Genomic DNA, 26,365 nt, shown 5'->3' with positions numbered 1-26,365 from the left:
GCTTTGGTGGATCAGGAAGCCTGGCATCATTCTAGATTCCCCCTCTGCTCCGACTGCCACCCTCTCCCACACACAGCTGGTTAACCATATCTACTTCCATATCTCGCTTCCATTTCCCCTCATGCACCCCTATTACTGCCAGCCAGCCCCAAGCCCCCACCAGCGCTGACCTACACCACTGGAATCAGGTCCTGGTTTGCAAGTCGTGACCTGCACACTTGTATTTCTTCAACCCACCTCCACACAGCTGTTGGGCTGTATTCTTTGTATTCCTCACCTGAGGATGCTTTTCCATTGATTTTTTTCCCCCAGATACAGTGGGAGGGAGGGAGAGAGGGAGAGAAACATCGATATGAGAGAGACACATCGATTGGCTGCCTCCTACACAACCCCAACCAGGGTCAGGGATCAAACCGCAACTGAGGTACATGCCCTTGACTGGAATCAAACCTGAGACTTTCTGGTCCGCGAGCCAACGCCCTAACCGCTGAGCCAAACCAGCCAGGGCCAGATGTGCTTCTATGACAATGAAAATCTGACATGGCCACTCTGATGGCCTGGTTGTTCCTCCCTGGCAGTAGACTTGAGAATCTCAACTTTTTCCGAGACCACAGTAGCGTAAGTTATTTTAAATAACTCACTCTGAGTTCAACCAATATCCTAAATGAATATATTGACCTTAAACATTTTTATTCTATTTTTTTAATTTGTTTTATTATTATTTTTTTTTTATCCTCACCCGAGGACATTCCTCCACTTTTTGTTGAGATAGAGTGGGAGAGGGAGAGAGAGAGAGAAACATCGACATGAAAGGGACACATCGAGTGGCTGCCACCCACATGACCAATCAGGTCCGGGGACAAACTGCAACTGAGGTACGTGCCCCTGGCGGGAACCGAACCCGGGTCTCTCTGGACCACAGGCTGATGCTCTAACCGCTGAGCCAAACCGGCCAGGGCAACCTTAAACATTTTTAAATGTTAAATGACCTGGATAAGCTCCACAAAGGAGAGTAAATTATCTTACTCAATGGCTGATTCTTCACACCCTGGCTTCCCACTTTTTATCTTGAAACCTGTTTTAGAGTCTTAAGAGACTCTGAATTTACCGAGTTACAGTTTACGTACAATTTATCAGGCCCTTGGAATATGTCACACCTTGCTTTTTACATACATCAAGTGTGATCTTGTCACCTCTTCAATCTTTATTACTACCTCAATTAGAGAAGTAAAGCAAGTTTAAACATATGAATAACTTAAATCGAGAATGTATGAGTACTTGTTAACATGTCTCAAAATGCTCTGCGGAAGAGGAGAATTCAACCGCTGGACTTTGAGGAACTCGGCCGGGGACCTAAGTGTCCGTGCTGTCCTTGGCCTTCTACCAGTGTGGGCGATGAAGAGCTGGGTCTAATGTGGCCAGGGTTTGGTTAAAGGGTCCGCAAGTATTTCTCCGCTCTTGCAAACAGAAATAACCACCAGGCAGGTTGAAAGGGAGGGCTGTCAGTATGAAAAGGAGGAGGGAATGAACAGAAAACGTGAGAAGAAAAAGCACAGGCACTTACAAAAGCCACACAGGACAGAGGCAGGGGGAACAGGGCGGGAGAGCATGTGGCCAAGAAAAACAGAGGGGGAAACAAGAACGTGGGGTCCAATTCCTGTCGGGCAGGATGTAAATGGGAACTGGAGATTTTTCGGAGATAGCCACAAACCAATATGCTCTGAACAGCCAGGTTTCGACGGAATTGTTCCCACGGAAGAATTTCTTCACATCATTTGCTCGGGATCTTTTCTAAGAACTTAACTTGCCCTGGCTGGTTTGGCTCAGCAGTTAGAACGTCGGCCTGCGATCCAGAGAGACCCAGGTTCGGTTCCCGCTAAGGGCATGTACCTCAGTTGCGATTCATCTCTGGCCCTGGTTGGGTCATGCAGGAGGCAGCCACTCGATGTGTCCCTTTCACGTCGATGTCGATGTCTCTCTCTCTCTCTCTCTCCCTCTCTCTCCCTCCCACTCTATCTGAACAAAAAGTGAAAAAATGTCCTCATGTAAGGGTAAAAAAACAGAACTTAACTTACTTACTAATGAATTGAGTGAAAATGCTCCCAACACAGGGCTATTTTCCCCTCTCCCCCCATCAATTTATTAAAAAGCTGGCTCTGGTGGATGTTAACCAGACAGACAAGACAAGCTCAGCTATGTTGTATGGATTTCAATCCTGTCTGTGGATAAAGAAGCTTGGAGAGCAACCCGGAATGACATAATGCATCAATATTGCTTTCTCTCTCCTAAAGCAAGTGTGGTTTTGATAGACTTTTAATATGTATTTCAGGGTTTAAACGACACCGTCCCCTCTCCGTGATCTTCTGCCAGAGGATGGATGACAGCTCTCGCCTCAGAGATATTTTTCCATTATAATTTTTCAATTTGTTCTGGTCTCAAAAATGTGCATCAGAGAAAACTCAAGGACTGTGCCCCCTTCAAACATGCTCTGTGTTTACAGTGACTTTGCAGATCCCTCTCTGCTTCCCTTTCTTCTCAGCAAATGCCCTTATTTTTTCCAGATTTCTATTCACTTCTGATACACCATAAAGTATTTACCGGATTTGCAGGAATGCCTCTCACACCTCTTTCTTTTCCACCTCTTTTTGGCATACAATCTCTTCTTTACACACACACACACACACACACACACCCCTTTGGGATTCGCTTCGGGATTCAAAGGCTATGTTCCCTACTTTCCCGAGGGCAAATCACCCCAGAAAATTATGGAACAGGACAGTCCCTCAAAGTCCTTTCCCCCATTTCCTTTGGGAGACCTGAGCCAGTCTCCTTACCTTAAGTAATTGTAACTGCTTCAGTTTCCTTGGTAACAGGGAATAAAACCATTCACCAGGGCGCTCAGACCGGACTTCGTGCAGTCATTTGCATACACTGGGAGCACCCAGGCTGGAGGGCCCAGGCCCTCGCTTTCACTCCCTCCTCCGCGTATCCCTCTCTCAGGCTCACAAAGGAGAGCACACTTACCTTCCTTGGCTTCACTTTATCGTGGTAGTCATACTGGAAGATTCCTTTGTAGCTCAGTCCCAGCCACCACGGTATCCCCTGCTTGTCCTAGGACACCGAAGGGAGTTTGGGTAAATATGGGGCCAGAGGACAGAAACACACCCCAAGAGACCTCCTGGTTCATCCCAAGACAGGGAAATGCAAATTCCTTGAAGTGCACAGAGCCATCTCTCTCCACATGTTCCTATACCTGGCGCTTAGGCATAGGAACGGGTGACCTGCAATGAGCCCTGGGCTGGGGACCCTGCCCAGTTCCTACCCGGCAGCACGGCCATGGTGCTTTCGCCCTTGAGTGAGGAGCCGACGCCTTGTTCTTTGTCCCCCTGAGATGTTAGGCTTCCGATGCCGGGCCCCTCACTCACCACCAGGAAAGTCTAGATGTTGAACATTCTAATAAAACGCCCTGCTAAGCAGAGAAACTGTCCTCAACTCAGAGCTAGAAAGGACCATGGGGACTATGGAAGGCCACACCTCAAATAATAATCATAATAATAATTTTAAGAAGATTTTTAGAGCAGTTTTAGGTTCACAGTAAAAGTGCAGAGATTTCCGACCTGCCCCCAGCATCAACATCCTCACCGGAGTGGTGCCTTCTTACACCGACACATCGTATCACTCCCGTATCACAGTTCACCGCAGGTTCCCTCTAGGTGCCGTCTATTCCAGGGGTTCGGACAAGTGTGCACTGACACGTGTCCACCATGAGAGGGTCACAGAGTATCTTCACTGCTCTAAAAACCCTCCGTGCCCCACCTCTCACCCCTCCTCCGCCCCTCCCGGCTCCTGGCAACCGGGTTTGCCTTTTCCAGAAGGTCCTTCAGTTGGAATCATACAGAAGCTTTTCAGGTTTGCTTCTTTCACTCAGTAACTTGTACTTAAGACTCCTGTCATTTTAAAGACAAATGAATCGAAGCAAACGGTCAGTCCTGCTCTAAGGAGCACCCCCACCCCCAGCAGGGCAAGGGCCGTGCGGGGCGGCGGTCCTGCTCACCTAAGAGGACAGCGGGGTGCCAGGCAGGGCTGTGTGGCTCAAGCTGTTGGACAGAGTAGCAACACTGAAGCCAGACTTTCTGGAGACTAAACCAGCCACACCAATTCCCTCTGTTTATTCCTTCCCAGATTGTAAACTGTCATTCTACAGTCAAGTAGGGTGACTGTTCATTAAAGCCCCCCAATGCTAGGCGCTGAGGGTGGGCCCATGAAACAGCCTCTCCCCAGATTCGTCCGAACTGCCCATCTGTGAGTCTGCAATTCACCCCACCACAAATGTCTTGAAAACTCAAAACTGGCTTCACGGTTTTCAAATACTTGTGGGCATGAGTTAGTCCAAGGTGAGCACAAAGATGAAGAGCAAAAGAAATACATTTTGAATGTTTAGGAACGTGTCAGGATATGTAACTTCTTTAAAAAACGTTTAAAGCCCTAAAACCGCGGTCCCTGGGAAGTGCCTCTGTGCCGGCAACGCTGGGAGCAGGACAAGAGGACAGCCAGCGGGCCGCACCCTGGGGTCCACTAGGTAAGGGAGGTCATCACGCCATAAAATACGGCATCTGTGAAATCACAAGGCCACCACCTGGGAGTCTGGCTACAGTTGGCTTAGGCTTGTTGGATCCGTGTGCTCTTTCTCCCAGCAAGCAGGACGGCGCGCGCTTACGCCTGGGGATTCCGAAAGCTGTGCACACACGAGCACCTGAAGGCCAGCAGGTCTGCTCCTGCTTTCTGACACACTGCAAGGGAGCGAGTGCGTCCCTAAAGTTTCACCGGGAGGCAGAAAGCATGCAGATCAGAGGCTGCCTTCAAGCTCCAGGGCCGAAGAAATGGAACATAAGCGTCAGCAAGCGAAAAGTAGGTGAAGCCTTATCTCCAAGACGTCCAGTCTGTCCATCTCAATTGCTAAACAGTGCATCTCTCCAGACTTTCAATATCTAGAAGATCTTTGTGGGGATAGTTGGAGAAGCAAATTTCTTAATCTCTATTTTAATCACAAGTGATGGAGATGAGATCAAACTAGAAACAAACAGAGAACAGGGTCCAGGAATTCCTGAGTTCCTGGTTCCCATTCTTTCTTTTTTAATTGATTTTAGAGAGAGAGGGAGATAGAAACATCGATGAGAGAGAACATCAACTGGCCGCCTCCTGCATGCCTCACACTGGGGATTGGGTCCAGAATCTGGGCATGTGCCCTGACCGGGAATGGAGCCGACGACCTTTTGGTGCATGGGTCGACGCTCAACCACTGAGCCACACCAGCCGGGCCTGGTTCCCATTCCTGAAAGCAGTCTCCTTGCTACACATCACCAAACACTATTTCCACAACAGAGAGACTCACAGTGTGACTTCTGAGAAATGCCTCCTGTCACGTCAGGAACTGTTGCTGTATCCTTATGTTTCCTTTATGGCAACAACACAGCCAAGTGGAAACGGGCTCAGACAGCCCAGTGGGTTTTGAGCCTCTTTTCATGAAAAACCCAACTGACTGTCCACAGACTGCAATGGCCACCCTGCACGGTACAGCCTTACATGGGGTAATCTCCTGGGAGAATTCATCTTTCTCTTTGGGATCAGAGACAGCTCCAAAGGTTAGGGCACATCCTTCACGACAAACTACAGTGCAGGCTGGAGAAGGGCAGGGATGGTGGTGATGGTGTCCGAGTTCTGTGAATGGTGATGGAGAGGGATTAAGAGCTTCCACTGGGCCCTGGCTGGGCGGCTCCGTTAGTTGGAGCATCGTCCCGTACACCAGGAGGTTGTACGTTCGATTCCCGGTTGGGGTGCGTACCTGGGTTGTCGGTTTGATCCCTGGTCAGGCGTGTGCGGGAGGCAACTGCTCTATGTTTCTTGCTCTCTCTCCTTTCCTCTCTCTCAGAATCCATGGAGGTACATCCTCAGGCGAGAATTAAAAAAACAAAAAGAGCTTCTATTGGTAGGACATCAGGAAAAATTTAACCACTGCAGTCTTGCAAAGAGCCCGAGCTGAGCTGAGCTGCTCGGTGGGACGCGCGTCCCCGCAAACCCTCGGAACTGGGCTCCACAAACAGTGCTCCAACATGTGTTGCCATGATGGAAATGTATACATCCAACTACGCACTTCAATTTTCAATGAACACTCAGTAAATACTTACTAGGCATCTACTAGGTGCCAGGCCCTACACTGGGTTCCAAGAACATGTAACAGACGACAGTGACTGCCATCAAGAGCCTGCAGCGTAGTGTAAGATACAGGCAATTAAATGCATACCCAAGGCCTGCACAGTGTGCAAGCCGGCACGACTGATGCAAAGGCCAGCAAAACACGGCGCATGTCTGTTCTGCGGGCCTGAGATACAGCTGGGCAGAAACAAGGGCAAAGAGACCAGCAGAAGAGCAAGAGAATCTCAGGTTGGCAGGTGAGCGTGTCTTGAATTCAGAAGTGTTTTCCGCTCTTTTTTGGCCTTGGGGCCATGACTTAGCTAAACTTTTTGTGTTGGGGTGAATTAAGGAAGGGAAGTCATCCTTTCTCATCACAGAAAAGGACACTCCATTATTTCAAAGAAGGGAACCCAGTATGGGACATCATGAATAAAATTAGAGACTTCAGAGTGGGGTCCGTGTCACACTGGACTTGCCGTCACAAGAGTAAAGAAGACAGACCCTGCCTTCCTAAAGAGTCATTCATTTCATGTGTCGCCCACAACCCCCATCTCCTCTGAAGTTGCCTACGTGGCGTTTGACCACTAAGAAAAACACTGTTGATTCTGTTGAAGATTTCTGGTCTCTACAGTCCAAGTATTTAGATGGAGTCTTCCTACTGAGAGGCTCTGAGATCCTGCTCATCCAGGATCCTTCTGAGGATGAAAGCAAGCAGGGATCTGTTATATCCACGTCACAAAAGCAAAACTGTGTTTTCGAGAGTAACTGAATCAAGTCTTACTACTCTAGGGGAAAGTTGCTCTAATCCCCCCTGAATATGCAGTCTTCCTGACCACGCCCTCCCCTACCTCCATGTCCCAAAAGATCTTCAAGAATTTTCTTTTTTTTTTTAATGAGTATTTTTAAAAATTTTAGGGCAGGCTTGGCACCCACCACCAAATGAATTCACCTACCTTCACTGCATAATAGTGAACTCCGTAGGTTGGGAGAGACTCCACGATGCTCATGTAGCTGGGAAGACAACACACATGCACCTGGTTATTTGGCAGAACTGCTGTCGTGTACATATCTGTGTGCATGCAAGATCATGTTCCAGGAGTGATTATTTACTTGGAAATTAACTTGAGTTAATTATATCCTGGGGACATGGCTTTCTGAGATAATACCATCTCAGGAGCTCTGGGGGGGCACTTACTTCACGATTGCTTGCCCTCTGGTCTGGCCGTTCAGCTTCTTGTAGTGCTCAATCACTCGGTCCTCACTGAAGGCACAAGAAAAAGGTTCTGTTATTACACTCCCTGCTCAGCGGTATCTGCTGGTGGGGATACGTCTTCTGAGCCTGAGCAAGTTCATGACAAGCTCCAAGGAGCCAACAGCTCCTGGAAAAAAAAATTTGTCCTGAAGTGGCATTTCTGACCTGATTTTAAAAGTCTCTTCCCCCCTCAGAGGACTCACTGTCTTTACCTTGGACTTTCATCACAGAATTAATATCAGAGCTCAGGTTTGGGGTCAGTTCCTTGCAAGAAATGATTCTAGAGAAGAAGAAGTGGGGAGCAGGCGTCTCAGGGGACAGGAAAAGGACCAACTGGCTGAACATCAGAGTGGATGCTCTAGTCAGGGGTGGGGAACCTTTTTTCTGCCAAGGGCCATTTGGATAGTTATAACATCATTCTTGGGCCATACAATATTATCAACTTAGGAATTAGCCTGTTATATTTGGTCACGCTAATTTGGTGATGCGTGTGATGTTAGCGGGTATTGATTTCGAGGGCCTTAAACAGCCCGTGGACTGGACGTTCCCCACCTGCGTCTAGCTGAACTCGCTCGGGTCCTCCTCACCCTCCTCATTTCTCAGTCCTGTCTACCCAGGGCCTCATGGGGGCAGGGCAGGTGCTGACCTGAACAGAACATCCACAGTCTACCTCCCCTGAATTAGATGTCAGGGTTGAGGACCACCATGGAGGATGGAAAAGTTTTGGAATTAGGGCCTAGTTAACACAAGGCATGAGGCCATGATAAAAGGCTCAGAGGGAACTCTTTTTTTTTTTTTTAATTTTTTTTCTTTATTGATTTGAGAGAGAGAGAAACATCAATGAGAGAGAACATCGACTGGCTGCTTCCTGCATGCCCCCCACTGGGGATCGGGCCCATAACCTGAGCATGCGCCCTGACCCGGAACCAGCGACCTCTTGGTGCCTGGGTCTACACCCAACCATTGAGCCATATCGGCTGGGCAGAGGGAGCTCCTTTTTATCTTCTGAACTCTTGGCTCTAAAACAATGAGATCAGCTCCTGCCTTGGGAGACCATGGCCAGCCAAACCCTTCTCTGACAGGGCGGAGGGCCTGGCGGGCTTCTCTGAGGAGTGTGTCGGGTCCGGGGGGCCCAGGGCGGCGGGAGCCCTGGCTGCTCCCACTGTTGCCCTGGGAAGCGCAGATGGCCTTGCGGGGCACAGGGGGAGCAAATCCCACCTGCGAGGAGCCAAGTCCGAAAGCCTACTCCTGACTTATTACCCCAGCACTGATCTAAAGTCTTCTTTCACCTTTTCCTTTTCCAGCTAGATCAGTTCTGGGGGTAACATGTCCTATGACTTGGGGGCGATTTATTTACCTTCCAATAACTCTCAATCTTTATGAACATCTCTTCATTTTAGTATTCTGAAATTTGGTGCATGTAAGCTCGCCTGACTCTTCACAAGAATTTGTCTTCAAATGTGTCCCCGAGCTGGGACCGGCTAGCTCCGAGGGGCCTTTCCCAGCCGCAGAGCTGTTGCGGGGGCAGATGCAGCCGTATTTCTCCTCGGCTCCCACACACCTGGGCGGTTCTACGTGGAGCGTGACAAAGCCCTCTCCTGAGAGGAGTCTCTAGAAGCATCCTCTCTGGGTAGACACCAGCCTCGGCACACATGCAGAGCTGGGTCAGGACATGCTGGCATCGTCTTCCAGCCTCCTCCTCACCCACCCATGGGACCCACGGCTGCGCCGGCACACTTCCCCCCCCGTGGCCTAGCATTTTGTGAGGTCAACTCCCAGCTCCAGGGTCAAGCACGTCAGCATAGAGAGGAGCCTGTTTCCTTCTCAGCTCCGGGAGAGAGGACTGGGCTGAGCTGGCCATGGGAATCAGTCGAGTGTGGTAGCTCCGAACACAAGCGAGGCTCAGCCGAGACGCCGCTGCACGTCAGAGACACTGTCGGGCGGCGGTTCTGCCCTCCCCGACTGAGCGCCTGCCCGCAGGCTCGCGTGCCTGGCAGCTGCAGGACGCACTCGACACCATGCCCACCCTGCGTCTCCTGCTGTCCGTGACACCTATGAGGCCCCAGTGTCTGCCTTCTCCCTCCTCGGCTCCCCACTCCTTCTGCCCCAAAGAAACACTTGGCCCACATGTCATGACACATGCGGAGCTGACTGGAAAGACATCCTGCCTCCTGCCCTGCCCACCCCTCCTCTGCAGGCTGCAGGGCCCAAGGGCACCGCTGACGGTCCCCAGCGACCCCAGCTTTGTGGTAGGGACGTCATGAGATAACTATCAGAGACCCTTCAGCCAGAGTAAACAGAACCCCAAAACCCTGTTTGGAGGACACAGCAGTTCATGAAGGAAAAGGACAAATGACTGGAGCACACTGTGCCCCAGCCATGGGCTGGGTCACGCCATTAAGTTAAAGCATCTCTCTAAAGACAAGGGCCCAGGAGACACTCGGGTGATGCAAAAGGGGTACTGTGATGGAGATGTGGTTCCCTGTCTCGGAGGAGCCACTGGCCTGCCGCTGTCAGGGACTCAAGTAAAGGACGATGTCCCTGCGTACCCATCTGGATGGTGTGGGTGGTCCGGCATTCACAAGCTAGGCACTCGGAGAATCCAGGTCAGGGACCAGATCCCGACTTATTCTGGGGCCCTCAGCATAGAAATCCAACTTTCCACCTCGGACGCCTTCCCAAAAGGGGAATCACGTGGGGTGAGAGGCCCAAGCTTGTTAAACGCTTGGGGAAAACTGACAGGAAGGTTGCTGCCCTGTGACTCAGCATTACTCACGACTCGCTGCATGATGCAGCGTTTACTTTCTCCTTCGACTGCAGCTGGAATGAGGTTGGTAGGGTCATTCCATTTCCCAGCTGGGGAACAGAGGCAGCAGAGAAGGAGCTCGAGCCTCCTGGGACGCCATTACCCCCAACCCCGTTTTAGGGACAGGCTGAGGTGCTAAACCCTGCGATTCCTTCCCTCACGCACAGGATGGGCTCCCTGTGGCTAATTTTGGCCCAAGCTTGTCCATCACATCTCCCTTGGCCGGGAGAGCAGAAAGGTCCCTAACAACGGCAGCTGTTCATCCTGTTCAGGAATGATCAGGCAGTTCGAGGCTGTGGGCACCTTGACTGAGACTGTGGAGTGAGGGAAGGTCTCCTCCAGCAATAAAGGGTCAGGGTTACCCCTGCCGGGGAGGGATGACGCCGAGACAGAGGGAGAACTTTGAACAAGCCGGAGGCCGGCTCTGCCTCCCGTCTGTATGTATCAGAAGCATGAACAACATGTATCCCTTTCCCGACGCTCGGCTTGTTCGAGTCCATCCAAGCAGGCTGGAAGGTGAAAGCCAACCACAACCAGCCAAGGGCACGCACCGAGGCGAAAGGCCTTCTGCCGGCCTTCTGACGATGCGTCGTCAGGAGTGCCCATGCCGCTGGCTTGTTTAGAAGCGGGGCCGTGAGGGCACCTGCGCCAAGCCGTGCCTCCCGGTCCTCTCAGGGCCCTGGGACCGTGGCAGCGTCTGTGGGTCTGCGCGTGGCCCGGGGAAGGGGCTGATCTGCTCACGGGGACGGAGGGAGGTTCTCACAAGATAGCTACAGCTGTGGATGGAGAGGAAGATGTTCATCCTGACAAAGGAGAGCGGACGGGCGCAAAGGAAGGTGTTTCTGTGTCAGTGACAACGTGGAGGGTAGGACGACTGGGGAGACAGAGCTAGAGGCGGGTGCAGTGACGTGTACTGGAGGGGAGAGAGCATTCCTAACTCTGCAATGAGCAAGGGGTGTAAACAGGTTTGGGAACAAACGAATGAGGAGATGACTGAGGGACGGATTAGGCTACAAGCAACTCTGACTCCCAAGCCACCCACCAACATTGCAGTCCCCTGGCACACAGCTCCCTGCCTGCAGGAACTGCTAGTCTCTAGAGTTACATCCTAGGGTCTCTTGCTCCTTCACTGTGGGTTTCCTGAAAAGAAACAGCTTGGGGGGAGAGAGAACATAAGGCCCAGGGGATGCCAGGAGTTGGGGACGGGGCAACAGTGCTCCTTGACGGAGGCACTGGGATGCCATCTGCTGGCGCTCACATGGGCAGACCAGGGCCGGGAGTCTGGAAGCTGACATGGGCAGAGTCCCTGCAGGTTAGACAGATTCTGCCCTTTGGGGACAGAGAATAAAGACACAAGCCACTACTTATCGACGGCTGTGTTACCGAAGGAAGGACGACAGGACCATGCACAGGGCCGGGATCAGGGCTGCCAGCCCACGCAGCCTCTCGCTTCCAGCCCAGCTGCCCCGCCCGTGGGCTTCTGGGGCAAAATGACTTCGCACAGGTGCTGACTCCTGCTCGCACCCTACCCCAGCCACGGGACCCTCCTAACGCCACCGGCACAACTGCAGTGTCCCGACCAGATGCGCTGCTAGGAGTCTGTGAGCTCCATGAAGCACATCGCAGAGTGCTTGGGAGTCACGGTACAGTCGACCAGGACCACCTTGTTCTGCGATTCCCGATGTTATCTTTTGGAGCAGCCACAGTGCCTTTGGTAAGGAGGCAGAAGGACTGCAGGACGGACGCTGCACTGTGCTTTTCTCGGGGCAGTGGGCAGGGCTGGTGAGCCCAGCAGAACTTCAGCACACTCGCGGGAACGCCAGCCCCGCTCAACTGTGACCCGGCCAGTCTGCGCACCCTTCAAATGGCCGACTCATTCAGAATCAGTCCCTCCACGCCGGCAGATAACTACGGCATCATGTTACAGGCAGCTACAACAGGAGATAGGAAACACTATGGGAAAAGGAAAGAATCCACCTCTCTCTCCTGCGAAGAAAAAATACCCTGCAGCTCTCCCCCACCTCAGCCCCCCACATCCTGTCACCAAGGGGCAAGAACTCCGCGAGGAAACTCGAGCAGCACATGAAAGGGTTTCCAAGGAGGCGAAGCTTTCAGTGAAACTTCAGAAGGTTTTCTTTCTTTAAAAATGAAAGAAAACGGGGAAAGGAGAGATGTCACACATACCGACCGCACCATTTAAACAAATGCAGAAACCGGTTTCATGGACACCCAAGCCACTTCGTGCAGTTTTGAGTTGCTCCTCCAATGGGGCGGACCCTGCCCTGGCTGGAGGGTGGGCTCCGTCGCCTGGGCTCCCGCGCCCAGGAAGGGTTCGGTCCGGAGAGGGTGCCTGGGCACTCGGAGAGAAGCAGCTTACCAATAGGCCAGGGAAGGGTGCTCCTTCAGGGCTTGGGTGGGAAGCGCTGGCAGCTTCTTCAAGTCACTCCTCACCACTTCATTGCTGCAAGACAGGGGCAGAGACAGACAGAATGTCAAGGTCACCCTCCAAGTAAATGACCACGCCAGGCCTCATCCAGGAAACCCCCTATCTGTTCCCTTTAATGGAAAGTGGTAGAAGGAAGGGTACTTTCCTTCTGTCTGTCTATGTATCTGTGTATGTGTGTATGTATCTAATAAAAAGGAAAAAGCACACTCAACATGCAAAACGCAGAGCTCATAGATGGCTGTGGTTCCTTCTTAAACCCTACACACAGAGGGGGGCACAGACCGAGGACCCCTGAGCAGCCGAATGTGGGAGAAGGGTCACCAGTGTGCCTGTCGGGTCGGGGACAACCTAGGAGGAGCTTCTTGGGGCCCTGCCATGGGCTCATGGGGCCCCGAGGGCGGGGTCCTGAATGCTCTTTCCCGAGTTACCTCCCTCAGGAACACACATGCCAGTTTTCTCTGCTAGGATTGACCACACGTTGGAACCTGTTTTCCAGAAGATGACAAATAAATAACTTTTGCTTCTGATGAGGCATGGAAATTACTTTGTAAGTGGTAAGTGGATAGCCTGGTGTGAGGGGGTTGGAGCACAAGAAATTCCTTCCCACAGACTCGCATGTTCACAGGTGTGGAGCTACATGAACCTCCCTTAGTTTTCACCAGAGCACTTCGAGCGCCGGGCTCCCCTCTGGACAGTCTGTAGCCATCTGGGCGTTTGCGCCCACTCTCCAACTGCAGAGGCAATTAGTGGCCTCCATTCTGGGGTGGTTCTGGTGTTCAAGGGTGTTTCCCCTGTCTGGTCCACCGAAGCACCTCAGAGCCCTGCAGGGGTCGCAGAAGCTCACCCTGCGGAGCCCGGCCTTGGACCCACAAATCCCACGCTGCCCACACCAATTGAGGCACATTCTGGCCACCGGGACCTTGGGCAGTAACAACTAAAACAGTGATGAGATAGCAGCTCAGCAAGTAAATACAAAGGGAGGAAGGAAGGAAGCAACATTACAGTCATAGGGAGCTCCTGAGGCATCTGGACAACAAACACCCCAACACCCACATGGCTAACTGGTGGATGTGCCCTCCCACGAGTCCCCACCCAGCTGGAAATACTGCCCCCAGCAATGGAAGCAGCTGCCCTTCAGATACCAAGTGGCACCGGGCAAAGCCATTCCAATACTTTCAGTTCAATGTTTGAGGTGACAAAGGAACACACGGGTGGTGACATCATAGCTGCTCCCAGAAAGAACATTTTTCAGGTGGACTAAGAAACTGGCAAGGGGTGTTTGTAAGTTCTGGCTTTGAACAACCACCCAGAAGGAAATGTTCAACTTGTTCTTGAGTCAATAAACCCACGTATCAGAACTGTTATCATCTGAATGGAAAGGCAAGGACTCGTCCCTCAGTGACCAGCCAGCCGGAGGCCCTGGAGCCCTGCGACGTTCGGGGAAGGTGTGCTAGGCGTACACACAGACAGCGAGCCCAAGTCCTCGGCCAAAAGGTGCTCACCGTCTAACGCAGGAGGCAAGAAGTAGGGACTGAAGGTAATTGACCATACGAGCCATGTGTGATCATGTTGATTCAAACACAATTTACAAGCTCAGAGGAAAGAAGGAGCCCCGTGGCCTCGTGTAAGAAGGGTGTCGGCGCGGGGCCTTTCCGGAGAAAAGGAGAGGACCCGCAGGGCCTCCTCGGTGGAACACAGCCGAGCACGGAGGCCCTGCGACCCGAACCCAGAGCTCAGCTGGAGTGGATGGTATATATGCAGCTATAAATAAAAAGCAGATTAGGCCCTGGCCGGTTTGGCTCACTGGTTAGAGCATCAACCTGCGGAGCAATGAGTCTCAGGTTTGATTCTGGTTAAGGGATGTACCTCGGTTGCGGTTCATCCCTGCCCTGGTCAGGTTGTGCGGGAGGCAACCAGTCGATGTGTCCCTCTCACATCAATGCCCCCCCCCCCCATCTGATGATAAATGGAAAAATACCCTCGGGTGAGGATTAAAAAGAAAAGCAGATTAGGCACAGAATTTTGAGGCCCTTCACTGCCAGGCTGACCGAGTTCAAACTGTTCCAGTGGACGATGTCAGCCACTAGAGGTTTTCAAACAGGAAAGCTCAGGAGGTCAGGAAAATTTAATTCCCAAGCAGGGTTTGGAAACGTTCCTCACATGCTGTTAATGTCTAGTTAGGGCAGATATTCAGTTCCCCAAACACTCAAGAGCCCACGAGGATGCATTTCTGGATCTTCTCTCCCGTGTTTGTCTATAACGTTCCCTGAGAACAGGGGGTGGAGCCATCGATGCAACAGGGCCTCGTGTGGCACCTTCAATGTCTATCAAAAGGCACTTTGGGGGGATGAACTTTTATCAGATGCAATTGTGAGAAAGGCAACAAAGCTGAAGTGTGAGCTTGGGATTACTCACACTCATCACACCTACTGTTTATTTGGGGAAGGAAGGAGCTGGAGGAGGAAGGGATTGTCTTACCACCAAACATTAGTTTGTTGGCAAACAAATTTGCGTGATGACAGCCCCAGGTTTGACTTTCCTGTGAGCTGTGGGTTCTCAAGTTTTCCCCCAGGCGAGGTTCACAGACAAATATAACAAGAGATCACTACGGAGTGAAGCCCGTCCAAATCCATTACGTCCTGGAAGGGGTCCATGGCTCTTAAACCTTCCCTAAGGATATTGATGTAGAAATGTTCTATTTGCCTTTCTGCTGTCTGTAAACATCTGGAGTGACCAGGGGTGGCCAGCCCCGTCACTGAGCTGGCCAAGTCCGCGGCTGCAATGCAGGAAGCTGCCCTACGGAAGACTGGTCCAGTCACTTCTCCAGAGAAATGTGAAGCTGAAACCTAACAAAGGGGCTGCATGTTCCCAGCTTCCTCTCTCAGGATCTGCCACCCAGCCATTCCCCCAGAGCTCAGTGCGCCTGGTCGATGCCAACGCATAAAACACCTAGTACGGTTCAAGTTCCGACGGCAGTCATGCTGTATTTCTTAAAAAAGAAAAAAGCGCTCTGAGACAGTCATTTGCTAAACTGAGACTAAAATGGAAATCTTCTTGTTTTTAATATTAACCAGATTGTATTCCACACTTCTGGGTAGTTAGTAGTGTCGCCAGCAAAAATGTGGTCTCCCAGGGCTATGCTGGTCTCTGAGGGAGGGTCTGAGATGCTGGGTCTCTGTTTCCGCCTGCACTGCTCGTGAAACATGGGGGGTTCGAACTCTCTACTGCAGAAAACACCTCGATTTCTAGTCACGCACCAACTGAGGGCTTTACCACAAATAAGAGCAAGGACACATTTAACTGAGACATCATAAAATGAAGAAATCAAAACTTAAATTTGACAGGAGGATTGCAAAACCCATGGTGTGTTTGTTTTCTTACAAAAGACAGGAAATGCCTTCTAGAAGATTCCCTTCAGGTCAAAGTCACAGTCGCAGGAGAAACCTGGGGCACACAGAATCCGCTCAGTGTGGAAGGATTCTGCCAGGAACAGGCGGTTTTGGGGTGTGCACAGGACTGAAACCATAAATGCAGCATGGGACTCAGAGAGTTATCCTAGTGTCTACATACTGATGAATTACATGTCTTTATTTCTGATGCTAATTACCAATTTATTTAATTAAAGATTTCCTCCTTGATCAGTAAGTTTGGTTTCTTCAAGTTTTGTGAATTTTGGTGAAAATTTTGTGAATTTCTAACATAGTTTTAAACTTGTAAAATTCAAAACAAGCTAGATATTGCTTATAAGTTTACAATTTAAGAGAATAATTTTACTCAAACAAGAAGACGCCACTGATCAATTTTCTACTTTACCCTTTAAATTGGGAATCTTAACTCTGAAAAACTGACATAGTTTCAAAGCCATGAGCCTTTTTACTATTCACAAGGTTAACTCAAAATATGACATTGATATTAAACAAATGCTTAACAAAACAGACAAGCTATCATAACACAAAATTTCCTTATTTTATGTCTAAATTCCCACATTTGAAGAATATTATCCTGAAAAATACCCTATCTGAAAACTTTTGTATACTTGAAAAATATGAGTTACACACTTGAAAATCTCAGTACAATGGACTTTTGTATTCAAAACAAAGCTTTCTGTAACAAGTTGTAACTTTTCCACTGAATATTTTGTTTCAAATTTTCATCCATGCTGTTCCTTTCAAAAGGCCTTGCTGGCTTGAAAAGTTCCAGCGGCTTCTCCCCAGAAGTTGTTAAATCATGGGAAACCAACACACACCCCTTTCTTCTGATTTTGGAAAAATAACCTATGAGAATTCTATGAACTTAAATTCTTCCCACAAAAACTCTTCTTTGGGTTGACAGATGTGTTTCAAGCTTAACGGATTAACTTTTTTGAGGAAATTTCCAACAGGGAAATTTGCAAGTTTGGTATTCAAGATATTATGAGGCTAAGTAAGTTGTATTTCAAATGTTGACTATTGCAAACACAACTGTCTAGTTTTTATTTTTTTACTAATTATCTAAAAGTGTCAGCAAATCTATCTCTCTTGCTATATGATTAGTGCCAGCTGTTTTCTTGCAAGAGGCTAATTTAACAACTGTAAGAAAATATACCCCAAATGATTAAATGCTCTGTAATAATGATTTAGAACCGAGCTTGCTTTGCATTGCAGAAGTAAAAACACATATGTGAGTACAAAGTAATGACACTAGAAGACTCAGATTTATGAGTTATGGTGCTGCTGGAGATTCAGTGACTTTCTTTTGATGCTGCCTGTTAGCTGGGCAAGAAATGACGTTGCTATCTTTCTTAAAGGCAGCCATCTATACAACTGTTTATGTTACTGAAAAGTCTTTTAGAAGAAAACTAGCTCTTTGTCTGCTTTTCCTGTTGATCTTCTAAAATTCGTCCTTTAACCTTGGACTGTCTCAACATCATCTAGTTTGATCCAAAAAGTCTACCAACCTGGATTCAGATACCAGTAAGCAAAGCAAAGTTTCGTTCACATTAATTCACAAACGCTCTTTTGAAAGGCAGGAGAGAATTCAAACAAACAAAAAATCAGAAGGGGTTTTGTTTTATTTTTTTGGTCACAGAAATTTCATTTATCTTTCCAGACATGAAACCATGGTCTGATGGTTTACAGAAGATAAAATATTAAAAAGTCTGTTTTTGGTTTTGTTTGTTTTTTGCGGATTTTTTTTTTCTTCTAACTGCTCTCCCAGAGCACTAAGAACATGCAGTCTGTGAAAGACAGAAGGAATTTTTCAGCACAAATAAATACTTCAAACTCCTCTTCTGAAATGAAGGTAGAAATCAATTTCCTTTGTTAATGAAAGACTGCTATTCATTTCTATTGACTGAGTAATGCATTCCTCTATTTCTAAAAGCATTTTTTTTTTTTTTTGATATGTGTTCCTAGCGCGAACTGAACCCAGGACTCCCTGGTCCGCAGGCCGACGCTCCAACCACTGAGCCAAACCGGCCAGAGCTAAAAGCTTTTTTTTTTTCTTTATTGATTTTAGAGAGAGGGGGAGAGAGAGATAGAAACATGGATGAGAGAGAACATCGACTGGCCGCCTCCTGTATGCCCCCCACTGGGGATCAGGCCCACAACCTAGGCATGTGCCCTGACCAGGAATCGAACTGGTGACCTCTTGGTGCATGGTCGATGCTCAACCACTGAGCCACACTGGCTGGGCTAAAAGCATTTTTTAAAGACATAGCACTAGAAACTTATAGGTGGGCAGATCAGGGACACAGTGAGGTTTCTACCAACCACTGAAGGGTAAGCAGACACCCTCTCACTTGGACGGGCATATAACTTTGTGCAGCTGACATACACACTGACCCCCAAGTACTCAATCACAGCTTTGCTCCTTTTTCTCTGGCTGCCGTGTTTATTTGGAATGGAGAGCCTGCGGCCGGAAGATGCATCACCTCTCATGCACACGACAGGCCCTGCTGGACACGTAAGCAGTCTTGACACGGAATCGCCTTGATATCAGCCCTTTCAGGGGCTGTTTACTTACAGGTCCTAATAAACCTCATGCCAGAAGAATCCAGTTTGAATGATTAGCTTCAGTCCATCCGGTCCTCCATACAAAGATATTCTCAGCTCCCAACAGATGGCCCAGAGCAACAGAACTACAGTGATCTGGTTTCCATAAATCTTGTTAGCAAAAAATTCTACATAACAGATGTTTTTCACTAGTCCCTGCTAATGTATGGGTGGTTTTTTATATCAAAGGTAGTGTGATTTGGGCATTTATTTGTGCTGTTCAGCATAAAATATGTTTTAATCAATTCACCAATTTGGCAAAATGTTTAAAGTAATTTCCCCCCCTTCTTTTTTGGTGGCACACTTTCCTAAGGGCTGACAGAAAATAAAGTGAGGCAATTCTCAAAATCAGGAGACTGGCCACTAGGGTTCTCTGTTACGGTCCCCTTAGGGGAAAAAAACAAAAATTCAAGTTCTTGTTATAACACCTCACTGAACACAGTGTAGCAATGTCTTCTATTAAATTAAATTAGAATGTAGCTATACAATTTGAATGACCTGTTCAGTTGATTAAATGAGGTGTTTCCTGCACTCACCTTTTAAAAGACGAGAGTATTATTTTTCTACAATATCCAAAGGTTTTTTATTTCTTTTAATTTTTTTTCCTTTTATTGATTTTTAGAGCGAGAGGAAGTGAGAGGGAGAGAGAGAGAGAAACATGGATGAGAGAGAACATCGACTGGCCGCCTCCTGCATGCCCCCCACTGGGGATCAGGTCCATAACCTGGGCATGTGCCCTGACCGGGAATCGAACTGGCAGCCTCTTGGTGTCTGGGTTGACGCTCAACCACTGAGCCACACCGGCAGGACCAACCCAAAGTTTTTTGTGTTTTTTTAAAAATATCTTTTAATAGGAAATAGTAGCACTCAAACTACTGCAAAGTTTGTGCTGAGTAAAGTATGCGTAAGTGATAAAAAAAACGTAGTTGATGCTCAGCGGTGATTATCAAATGAGAACACTTTGTTTTTAAACTGTGTTAACCCTTCTCAACCTAATATTTGCCCATAAAGCTGCCATGGTCAATAGTTCTTTTTTTTTTAAATCCTCACCCAAAGACATTTTTTCCATTTTTTGTTCAGGTAGAATGGCAGGGAGAGAGAGGAAGAGAGAGAGAGAGAGAAACATCAATGTGAAAGGGACACATCGAGTGGCTGCCACCCGCACGACCAACCAAGGGCTGGGGACAAACTGCAACCGAGGTACGTGCCCTTAGCGGGAACCGAACCCAGGTCTCTCTGGACCGCAGGGCGACGCTCTAACCGCTGAGCCAATCTGGCCAGGGCTATGGTTAATAGTTCTTAGGCTATTGCAATTGTTTTTAAACAGAAAGGCCAACTTGATTGATTTCCTGATGGTTGACGGAATTCACTTTTTTACATACACATACACCAGGAAATGAAATACGGTGATTACATGCTGTGCTAGGGAAAATAATACAAGAGAGAAAATATTATTTTTAGATAAGACTACTTCCTAAACTTTTAATGATATCTCACAAATCTGTCCACCCTATGTGAGACTATGAACATGTATGACATATTTCTTCCTATCATGGGCAATTCTTCTTATCTATCTACACCGGAGTCATTTTCTTTCAGCAACACTGAACCCAAGATTTCAGTGTGATGTTTAGTAGGACAAGGAAGTGAGCATTTTCCTTAACTGGAAAGAAAAGCGGGTGTTACATAAAACAAAGGCTTTGGGGGTCTGCTGAGCTAACAGAGTCCCAAAGAAGAAACAGAACAGCCTGTGGTTGGACGAGGAGGAGGCGCTATGATTCTGGCTGTCCTTCTGCAGTTCTCTTTCTGCGAAGGCATCTCAGCACTTTTGACTTCTCCCTTTTGTAAAAATAACCCTCTTCCTCTTGTTTCAAGACAGTTGGTCCCATGATTTGTAGATTTTTAATACTCATTCTACATAAATGTAATTTGTTTATCTTCATATATACAATACATGTAAGATGTAAACATACAGAACAATAGCATCCTTTAAGAAGTCATAGTTTTGCCCTGGCCGGTTTGGCTCAGCAGTTAGAGCATTGGCCCACGGACCAATGAATTGCAGGTTTGATTCCGGTCAAGGGCACATACCTTGGTTACAGTTGGTCCCTGGCCCTGGTTGGGGTTGTGCGGGAGGCAACCAATCGATGTGTCTCTATCACACTGATGTTTCTCTCTCTCTCTCTCTCCCCCCCTCTCTCTCCCTCCTTCCCACTCTATCTAATGATAAATAGAAAATTATCCTCAGGTAAGGAATTAAAAAAAAAAAAAAAAAAGAAGTCACAGTTTCAGGAGGCTCAGGTTACAAAAGAGTAACTTTGCCGTTTTGGTGCAACCATTAGTTCAAAAGGTATTTGATCCTCCAGGTTCTAGAATATCTTGGAATTATGCCCTAGACGTGTTATAGAAAAGCCTTCTCCAGTGTTCTGTGTTCTTAGCGGGCACCTCACTTTATTAATGTTGTTTAGGAAAACATATATTTACCGGGTATGTATACAAGTCAAAGCCATTCAGTTAAACAAAACTAACGTTGTAGGGTCCTGCATGAACTATTTTCTTTATGTTTTTATTAATTTTTTTTAGAGAGAGAAACATCATTGATTGGCTGCCTCCTGCACGCCCCCTACTGGGGATTGAGCCCACAACCCAGGCATGTGCCCTGACCGGGAATCAAATCGGGACCTCTCAGTCCATGGGACGATGCTCAATCCACTGAGCCACACCGGCTGGGCCTGTATGAATTATTAACAGAGAAAAATAACTTGTTATAAAACTAAATGAAGAGATTGTGACATCTAAAATGCCTAATGTTCAGCCACCAAAGCAAATGTGGTCACCTTCAATGTTCTGGGGACACAAGGAAGTTAGAATGACTTCTCTTATTCTCAAACTCTGGGCCACTCGAGCCGGCTAACCACAGACCCTCCAGGACAGCGGTGTTTGGGAGAAGTCCGTCTCCACCTTGGGAGGTGACGGGCTTTCTGTGTGGGGGATAAACTGACCTTCTGGATAAGGCGTCTGACCTCTCTCGCCCGACAGCTCTCTCTCTCCCTGAACAGCTGCTGTTCCAAACAACCTGCGAGGCTGCACTTTGACGAATGAAGCCATACCAGGACCCTGGTGTCTCTGAGGCCAACAAGCTGGCATTCCACAAGCTCGTCAGGGGGCCATGAATTACTGCCAGGCCTGCGCCCTGCCACCCCTGTGGTCACACGTTCCCATGCTCTGCGGGGCCAGGGAATGCTGTCCGCAGTTCACATTCCATCCTGCCAGGGCACTCTCACAAATAAATAATATTTACAGCAGAGGTCAGAGCTGGCGAAAGACAAGGGTGGAGGGGGGAGTATCTCCAGAGAGTGGTCTGGACAGTAGAAACCACCGAATCTGTGATTGTTAAACGATTCCCCACGGGACTCCGGAAATCTTTGTAAGTAGATATGAACTTGCACTTATCAAAACCCCCAAACTCCAATACCAAATGAAGGGCATAAAAGAGTAACAAAGAAAAAAAAAATCACAACAAAGTGTAGCTTCTATATCCTGAAAATGTTTCATTCAACAAATTCAGTGCATGGTGACTGGCCACCTCCAGTGTTCAGTCTCCCTCCCAGAATGGCTGTAAAAAAGCCTCAGTTAAAAAAACACAGGACCACCTCTGCTTTATGGCAAGAACTTGGGAGACCTAAATAAAAGGGGCCTGGAGGTCTCCTTACACAAACATTCAAACAGAGCTGAGGGGACTCCCTTTTAGCATCAGAGGTCAGCACACTACATCCCACTGGCCAGACCCAGTCCTCTGCTTGTTTTTATATGGCCTGTGGGCTAAGAATGGTTTTCATATGTTTAAATGATTGGGGGGAGAGGAGGGATAAAAAGAAGAATATTTTGTAATACATGAAAATGTATAAGAAATTCAAATTTTTAAGTCTATGAATAAAGTTTTATTGGAACACTGCCGAGTGTCTATGGCTGCTTCTGCACTTAGAAAGGGAGCGTTGAAAAACTGCAACCAGACCGTATGGCCTGCAAAACCCAGGATATTAACTGCCTAGCCCTTTACAGAACTTGTTTGCTGATCCTTAACCTAGATTATCCAATAATTTTTTGCTTTTGTTGAGATATCTGAGTGAGAACATATACCTCAGGATGTGCTGAAAAGCTTCAGAGATGCACAGGGGAGGACAGAGAAAGCAACTAAGACCCGAAGAACCAGTCAGCATGAACCTGACAAAGCTAGACAAGTACAGGTAGGCCACCCACTAAAGTAGTTAATGTTACATTTACAGATCAACCCCCCCTCCCAAAGCATCAGAAAACATACAAGTTCATTTATGGAGGAGACAGAATGATTTGTGTTTCATTTTAATACCAATTTTGCTAATTTCCTATCAATGAGCCAGACTCCTATGCCTGATACTCTGTTTGGTTGTACATGTGGTTTGGTCTTTTCACCTCTAGACTTTGACTGCTAAGAGCTGGCTATGCTGGACATCCCCCATGGGAGTGTGATACCACAGAACCCCAGGAATAATGTGTCTCTGAGCAGATAGCCTGGGATGCTCCCAGCATGTGCCATGGAGGCTCCAGTGATGACACTGCAGCCAGGCTGTCCGCGGGCAGTGCCTGCCGAAACGCACGGCACACTGCACTGAAGTGCGCGTGTCCTCGGGCCCATCAAGCTGCGCACAGGTTTCGCGGTGGTTAAATCTGTCTCTGTTCGCTCTAACAGGATACATGGAGAAGGCAGAAAGTAGAAGTGGGGTGGGATATTGTAACACTTTCACGAACACAATCTCCCTGTGGGATAGCATTTTGTCCCTTGAAGGTCAGGCACGAAAACTGAGAGACAGAAAAAATAAAGACGTCAACTTCCCTATGAGGACTGCCAGGGTTAGGGGATTCGAGGCTTCAGAGACACTCGGACAACCTGACAAACCTCAATATCCTCGCCGGGTGTGACACTGGGTTCTCATCTCAGCCTTTCAGTAACCTCTAGGCTTTTTATTTAGAACAAAATATCCTTCTTGCCATCATTATACTTCCTATGCCCGATGTTTCTGTTTCCATAGACAAGTTAAGAGCTGGATCGCATCATAATATATATTACTCATAAACTGCCCTTCCACAAAAGGCAGAATACTTTCTTTTAATAGAGATGCAAGGAAATACATTTTTAAGAAAGAAAAATTTTGTAAACTTACCTAGAAAAATCTCCCTTTGCCTCCTGTGGAAGAAAAAATTCAACATCAGTGAAACATTCCAATTCAGTGTTGAAAACCTTAAAATACATTCTATAGTCATGACAGCTCCTCTACTGAATAGGTCCAGCTTCCACCGCGACAGTCCTATCTGCCACAGACATATAATTAAGAAGGGACACATGCATTGGACACTTAAATATGAGACACTAAAGCAAACTTTAGAAAGTTATATACAAAGCAAGTGATTCATAATGACAAATTGCAAGATCCCAACTCTGGGCCCTGCTCTAACTTTTTCTACTTTAAGGAGTTTGAATCGGAATGTGTTGTTTTGTCTTGTCTTGTGGGCTATGCTCCGAATGTACTAAAGATTTTTGGAGGCAGGGACCATGGACTCTTTAGTGACTCTAGCATAAAGCCTTGAACAAAGTAGTTGCTCAATAAATCTCTGTTGAAGGGATAAATTGATGACATCATTGCAATTCATCTTGCCAGTATTGCTAATGTCACCAATGTTGCTACTATTCAGTATATCTCTCTTTTGCATAAAGCTAAAGGTCTTTTCCTTATCTTTTCAGAGAGCGAGAAGTGATTGTCTTGACAATCGATTCTTACTATTTACTTGGCTTTCTCCAGAGTGGGAGAGCACCAAGGCCAAACAAAATGGGGTCACAGAATGGCCTCAGTTTCCCCCAGGCTCAGGTTAGACACATGATTTTCCTTTGTAAAGAGATGCTGTCTTAAAATTTTGGAATACCCGAAGCTCCCATTTACTGCCTTGGTGCAGTGTCCCTAACGGTTCTTTCTCGCTGTGGCTATGGCAGCGGGCTGTGCTAAGTCCTCCTCCTTCTGGGTGTGGTCCGGAGGGGAGAAGAACTCACCTGTAAAATATAGGAGGCTAATTCAAACACCACTTCACTATCCACATCAATCAGCTCCTGCAAAGAAAAGCCACAAGGAAGGTAAGTTTGGTACTTGGACAACAACTTCACTATGATGTCTCTAAAAGGAGGCCTGGTCTGCCTTTTCTGAGGAGCTTCCCAGAATCTCAGACACTCATGGAACATCTCTGGTTCCCCGGGCAACCTCTCTGGATCACTTGGCCCCCCAGTGCTCCCCGACGTCTCTTTACGGCTCTTGGCCAGGATAGACCCAGCGGCGCTGGGCCTACACAGTCATCTCCCAGGCGTCATTGTTAAATCTTCATGAAAAATTAAGGAGTGGGCCAGTGCCCCCAAGTTGTTACAATCTGTTAATTTGATTAATCAATGACTTGATAATAAACTGTGTTTTCTTTGTAAACCCTACTTTCAGAAATGGCAGTAAGTCTGTATTGAAGGAAACTTTATAATTGGATTGTGACTCTTTAAATTAAAATTAAATTAAATTAAAACTGTGATTGCCTGGTTGCCACACTTCTCTCAGGCACTCAGTAGCCCGATGCAGGCACTGGGGCCAGAGCAGCCCCAGAGCACCGGTCACGAGCAGGCCTACAGGTCAGCACTGCTACAGAGCTCAGGTTTAAAAATGCTCTGGCCGAGCCCGACCGGTGCGGCTCAGTGGACTGAGCATCGTCCCATGAACTGAGAGGTCCCAGTTTGATCCCCTGTCAGGGCACATGCCCGGGTTGTGGGCTCAATCCCCAGTGGGGGGCATGCAGGAGGCATGATTGATGTTTCTCTCTCACATCAATGTTTCTATCTCTCCCTTCTCTCTAAAAAAAAAAAAAAAAAAAAAATCAATAATATCTTTTAAAAAAAAAAAAAAATGAATGCTCTGTCCCATCAGTCCTTCCCCCAAATATTCATTCATGATCTATGGACATGACCTTAGAAGGACACAAACCTTTTGAAAAAAATTTAATATACATTTTTCTTCTATTTAATATATTTTTTCAATATGTATATAGTTCATATCTCCTTTCTAAACAGCTTTACTGAAATATTATTGATACACACAAAAAAGTACACGTTAAATATGTAGAATTAGATGAGTTTTGATAAATGTGTACACCTGTGGCTCTGGCCAGTTTGGCTCAGCAGTCAGACTGTTGGCCCATGGACCAAAGGGTCTCAGGTTTGATTCAGATGAAGGGCACATACCTGGGTTTCAGGTTCAAACCCCGACCCTGGTTGGGGTCGTGCAGGAGGCAACCAATAAATGTGTCTCTCTCACATCAATGTTTCTCTGTCTCTCTCTCCCTCCCTTCCTTCCACTCCATCTAAAAATGGAAAAATATCCTTGGGTGAGGATTAAAAAATAAATGTGTACACTTGTGCATACCATCACCACATTCTAGGTAATAAGCATATCCATCACCTCCAAAATTGTCTTTGTGTCCCTTGTGTGTATGTGGTTTTACTTTTCTTATATGTGTGTAGTAAAAACACTTAACATGAGATCTACTTTCTCGCAAATTGTACGTACACAGCACTG

At 47.6% G+C, this 26,365-nt stretch overlaps 1 protein-coding gene across 3 annotated transcripts in view; it reads right to left on the bottom strand.

Annotated features, from left to right (window-relative positions):
• FRMD4A (FERM domain containing 4A) overlaps positions 1 to 26,365 on the bottom strand; it is a 227,492-nt gene that overhangs the window by 94,978 nt on the left and 106,149 nt on the right. For all 3 annotated transcript variants that reach the window (XM_036281184.1, XM_036281185.1, XM_036281186.1), the window contains 6 exons: positions 24,811 to 24,867; positions 23,930 to 23,952; positions 12,628 to 12,711; positions 7,388 to 7,453; positions 7,146 to 7,203; positions 3,025 to 3,111 (listed from right to left, as the gene is read on the bottom strand). In XM_036281184.1, the coding sequence (XP_036137077.1) occupies positions 3,025 to 3,111; positions 7,146 to 7,203; positions 7,388 to 7,453; positions 12,628 to 12,711; positions 23,930 to 23,952; positions 24,811 to 24,867 (375 nt within the window). The remainder of the gene's footprint in view (positions 1 to 3,024; positions 3,112 to 7,145; positions 7,204 to 7,387; positions 7,454 to 12,627; positions 12,712 to 23,929; positions 23,953 to 24,810; positions 24,868 to 26,365) is intronic.

Source organism: Molossus molossus, unplaced genomic scaffold (assembly GCF_014108415.1).
Source record: "Molossus molossus isolate mMolMol1 unplaced genomic scaffold, mMolMol1.p scaffold_m16_p_32, whole genome shotgun sequence".
In the NCBI taxonomy this organism is placed as follows: Eukaryota; Metazoa; Chordata; class Mammalia; order Chiroptera; family Molossidae; genus Molossus; species Molossus molossus.
Note: the sequence above shows the minus strand (reverse complement) of the source record. Positions and strands in the feature narration are given on the sequence as shown.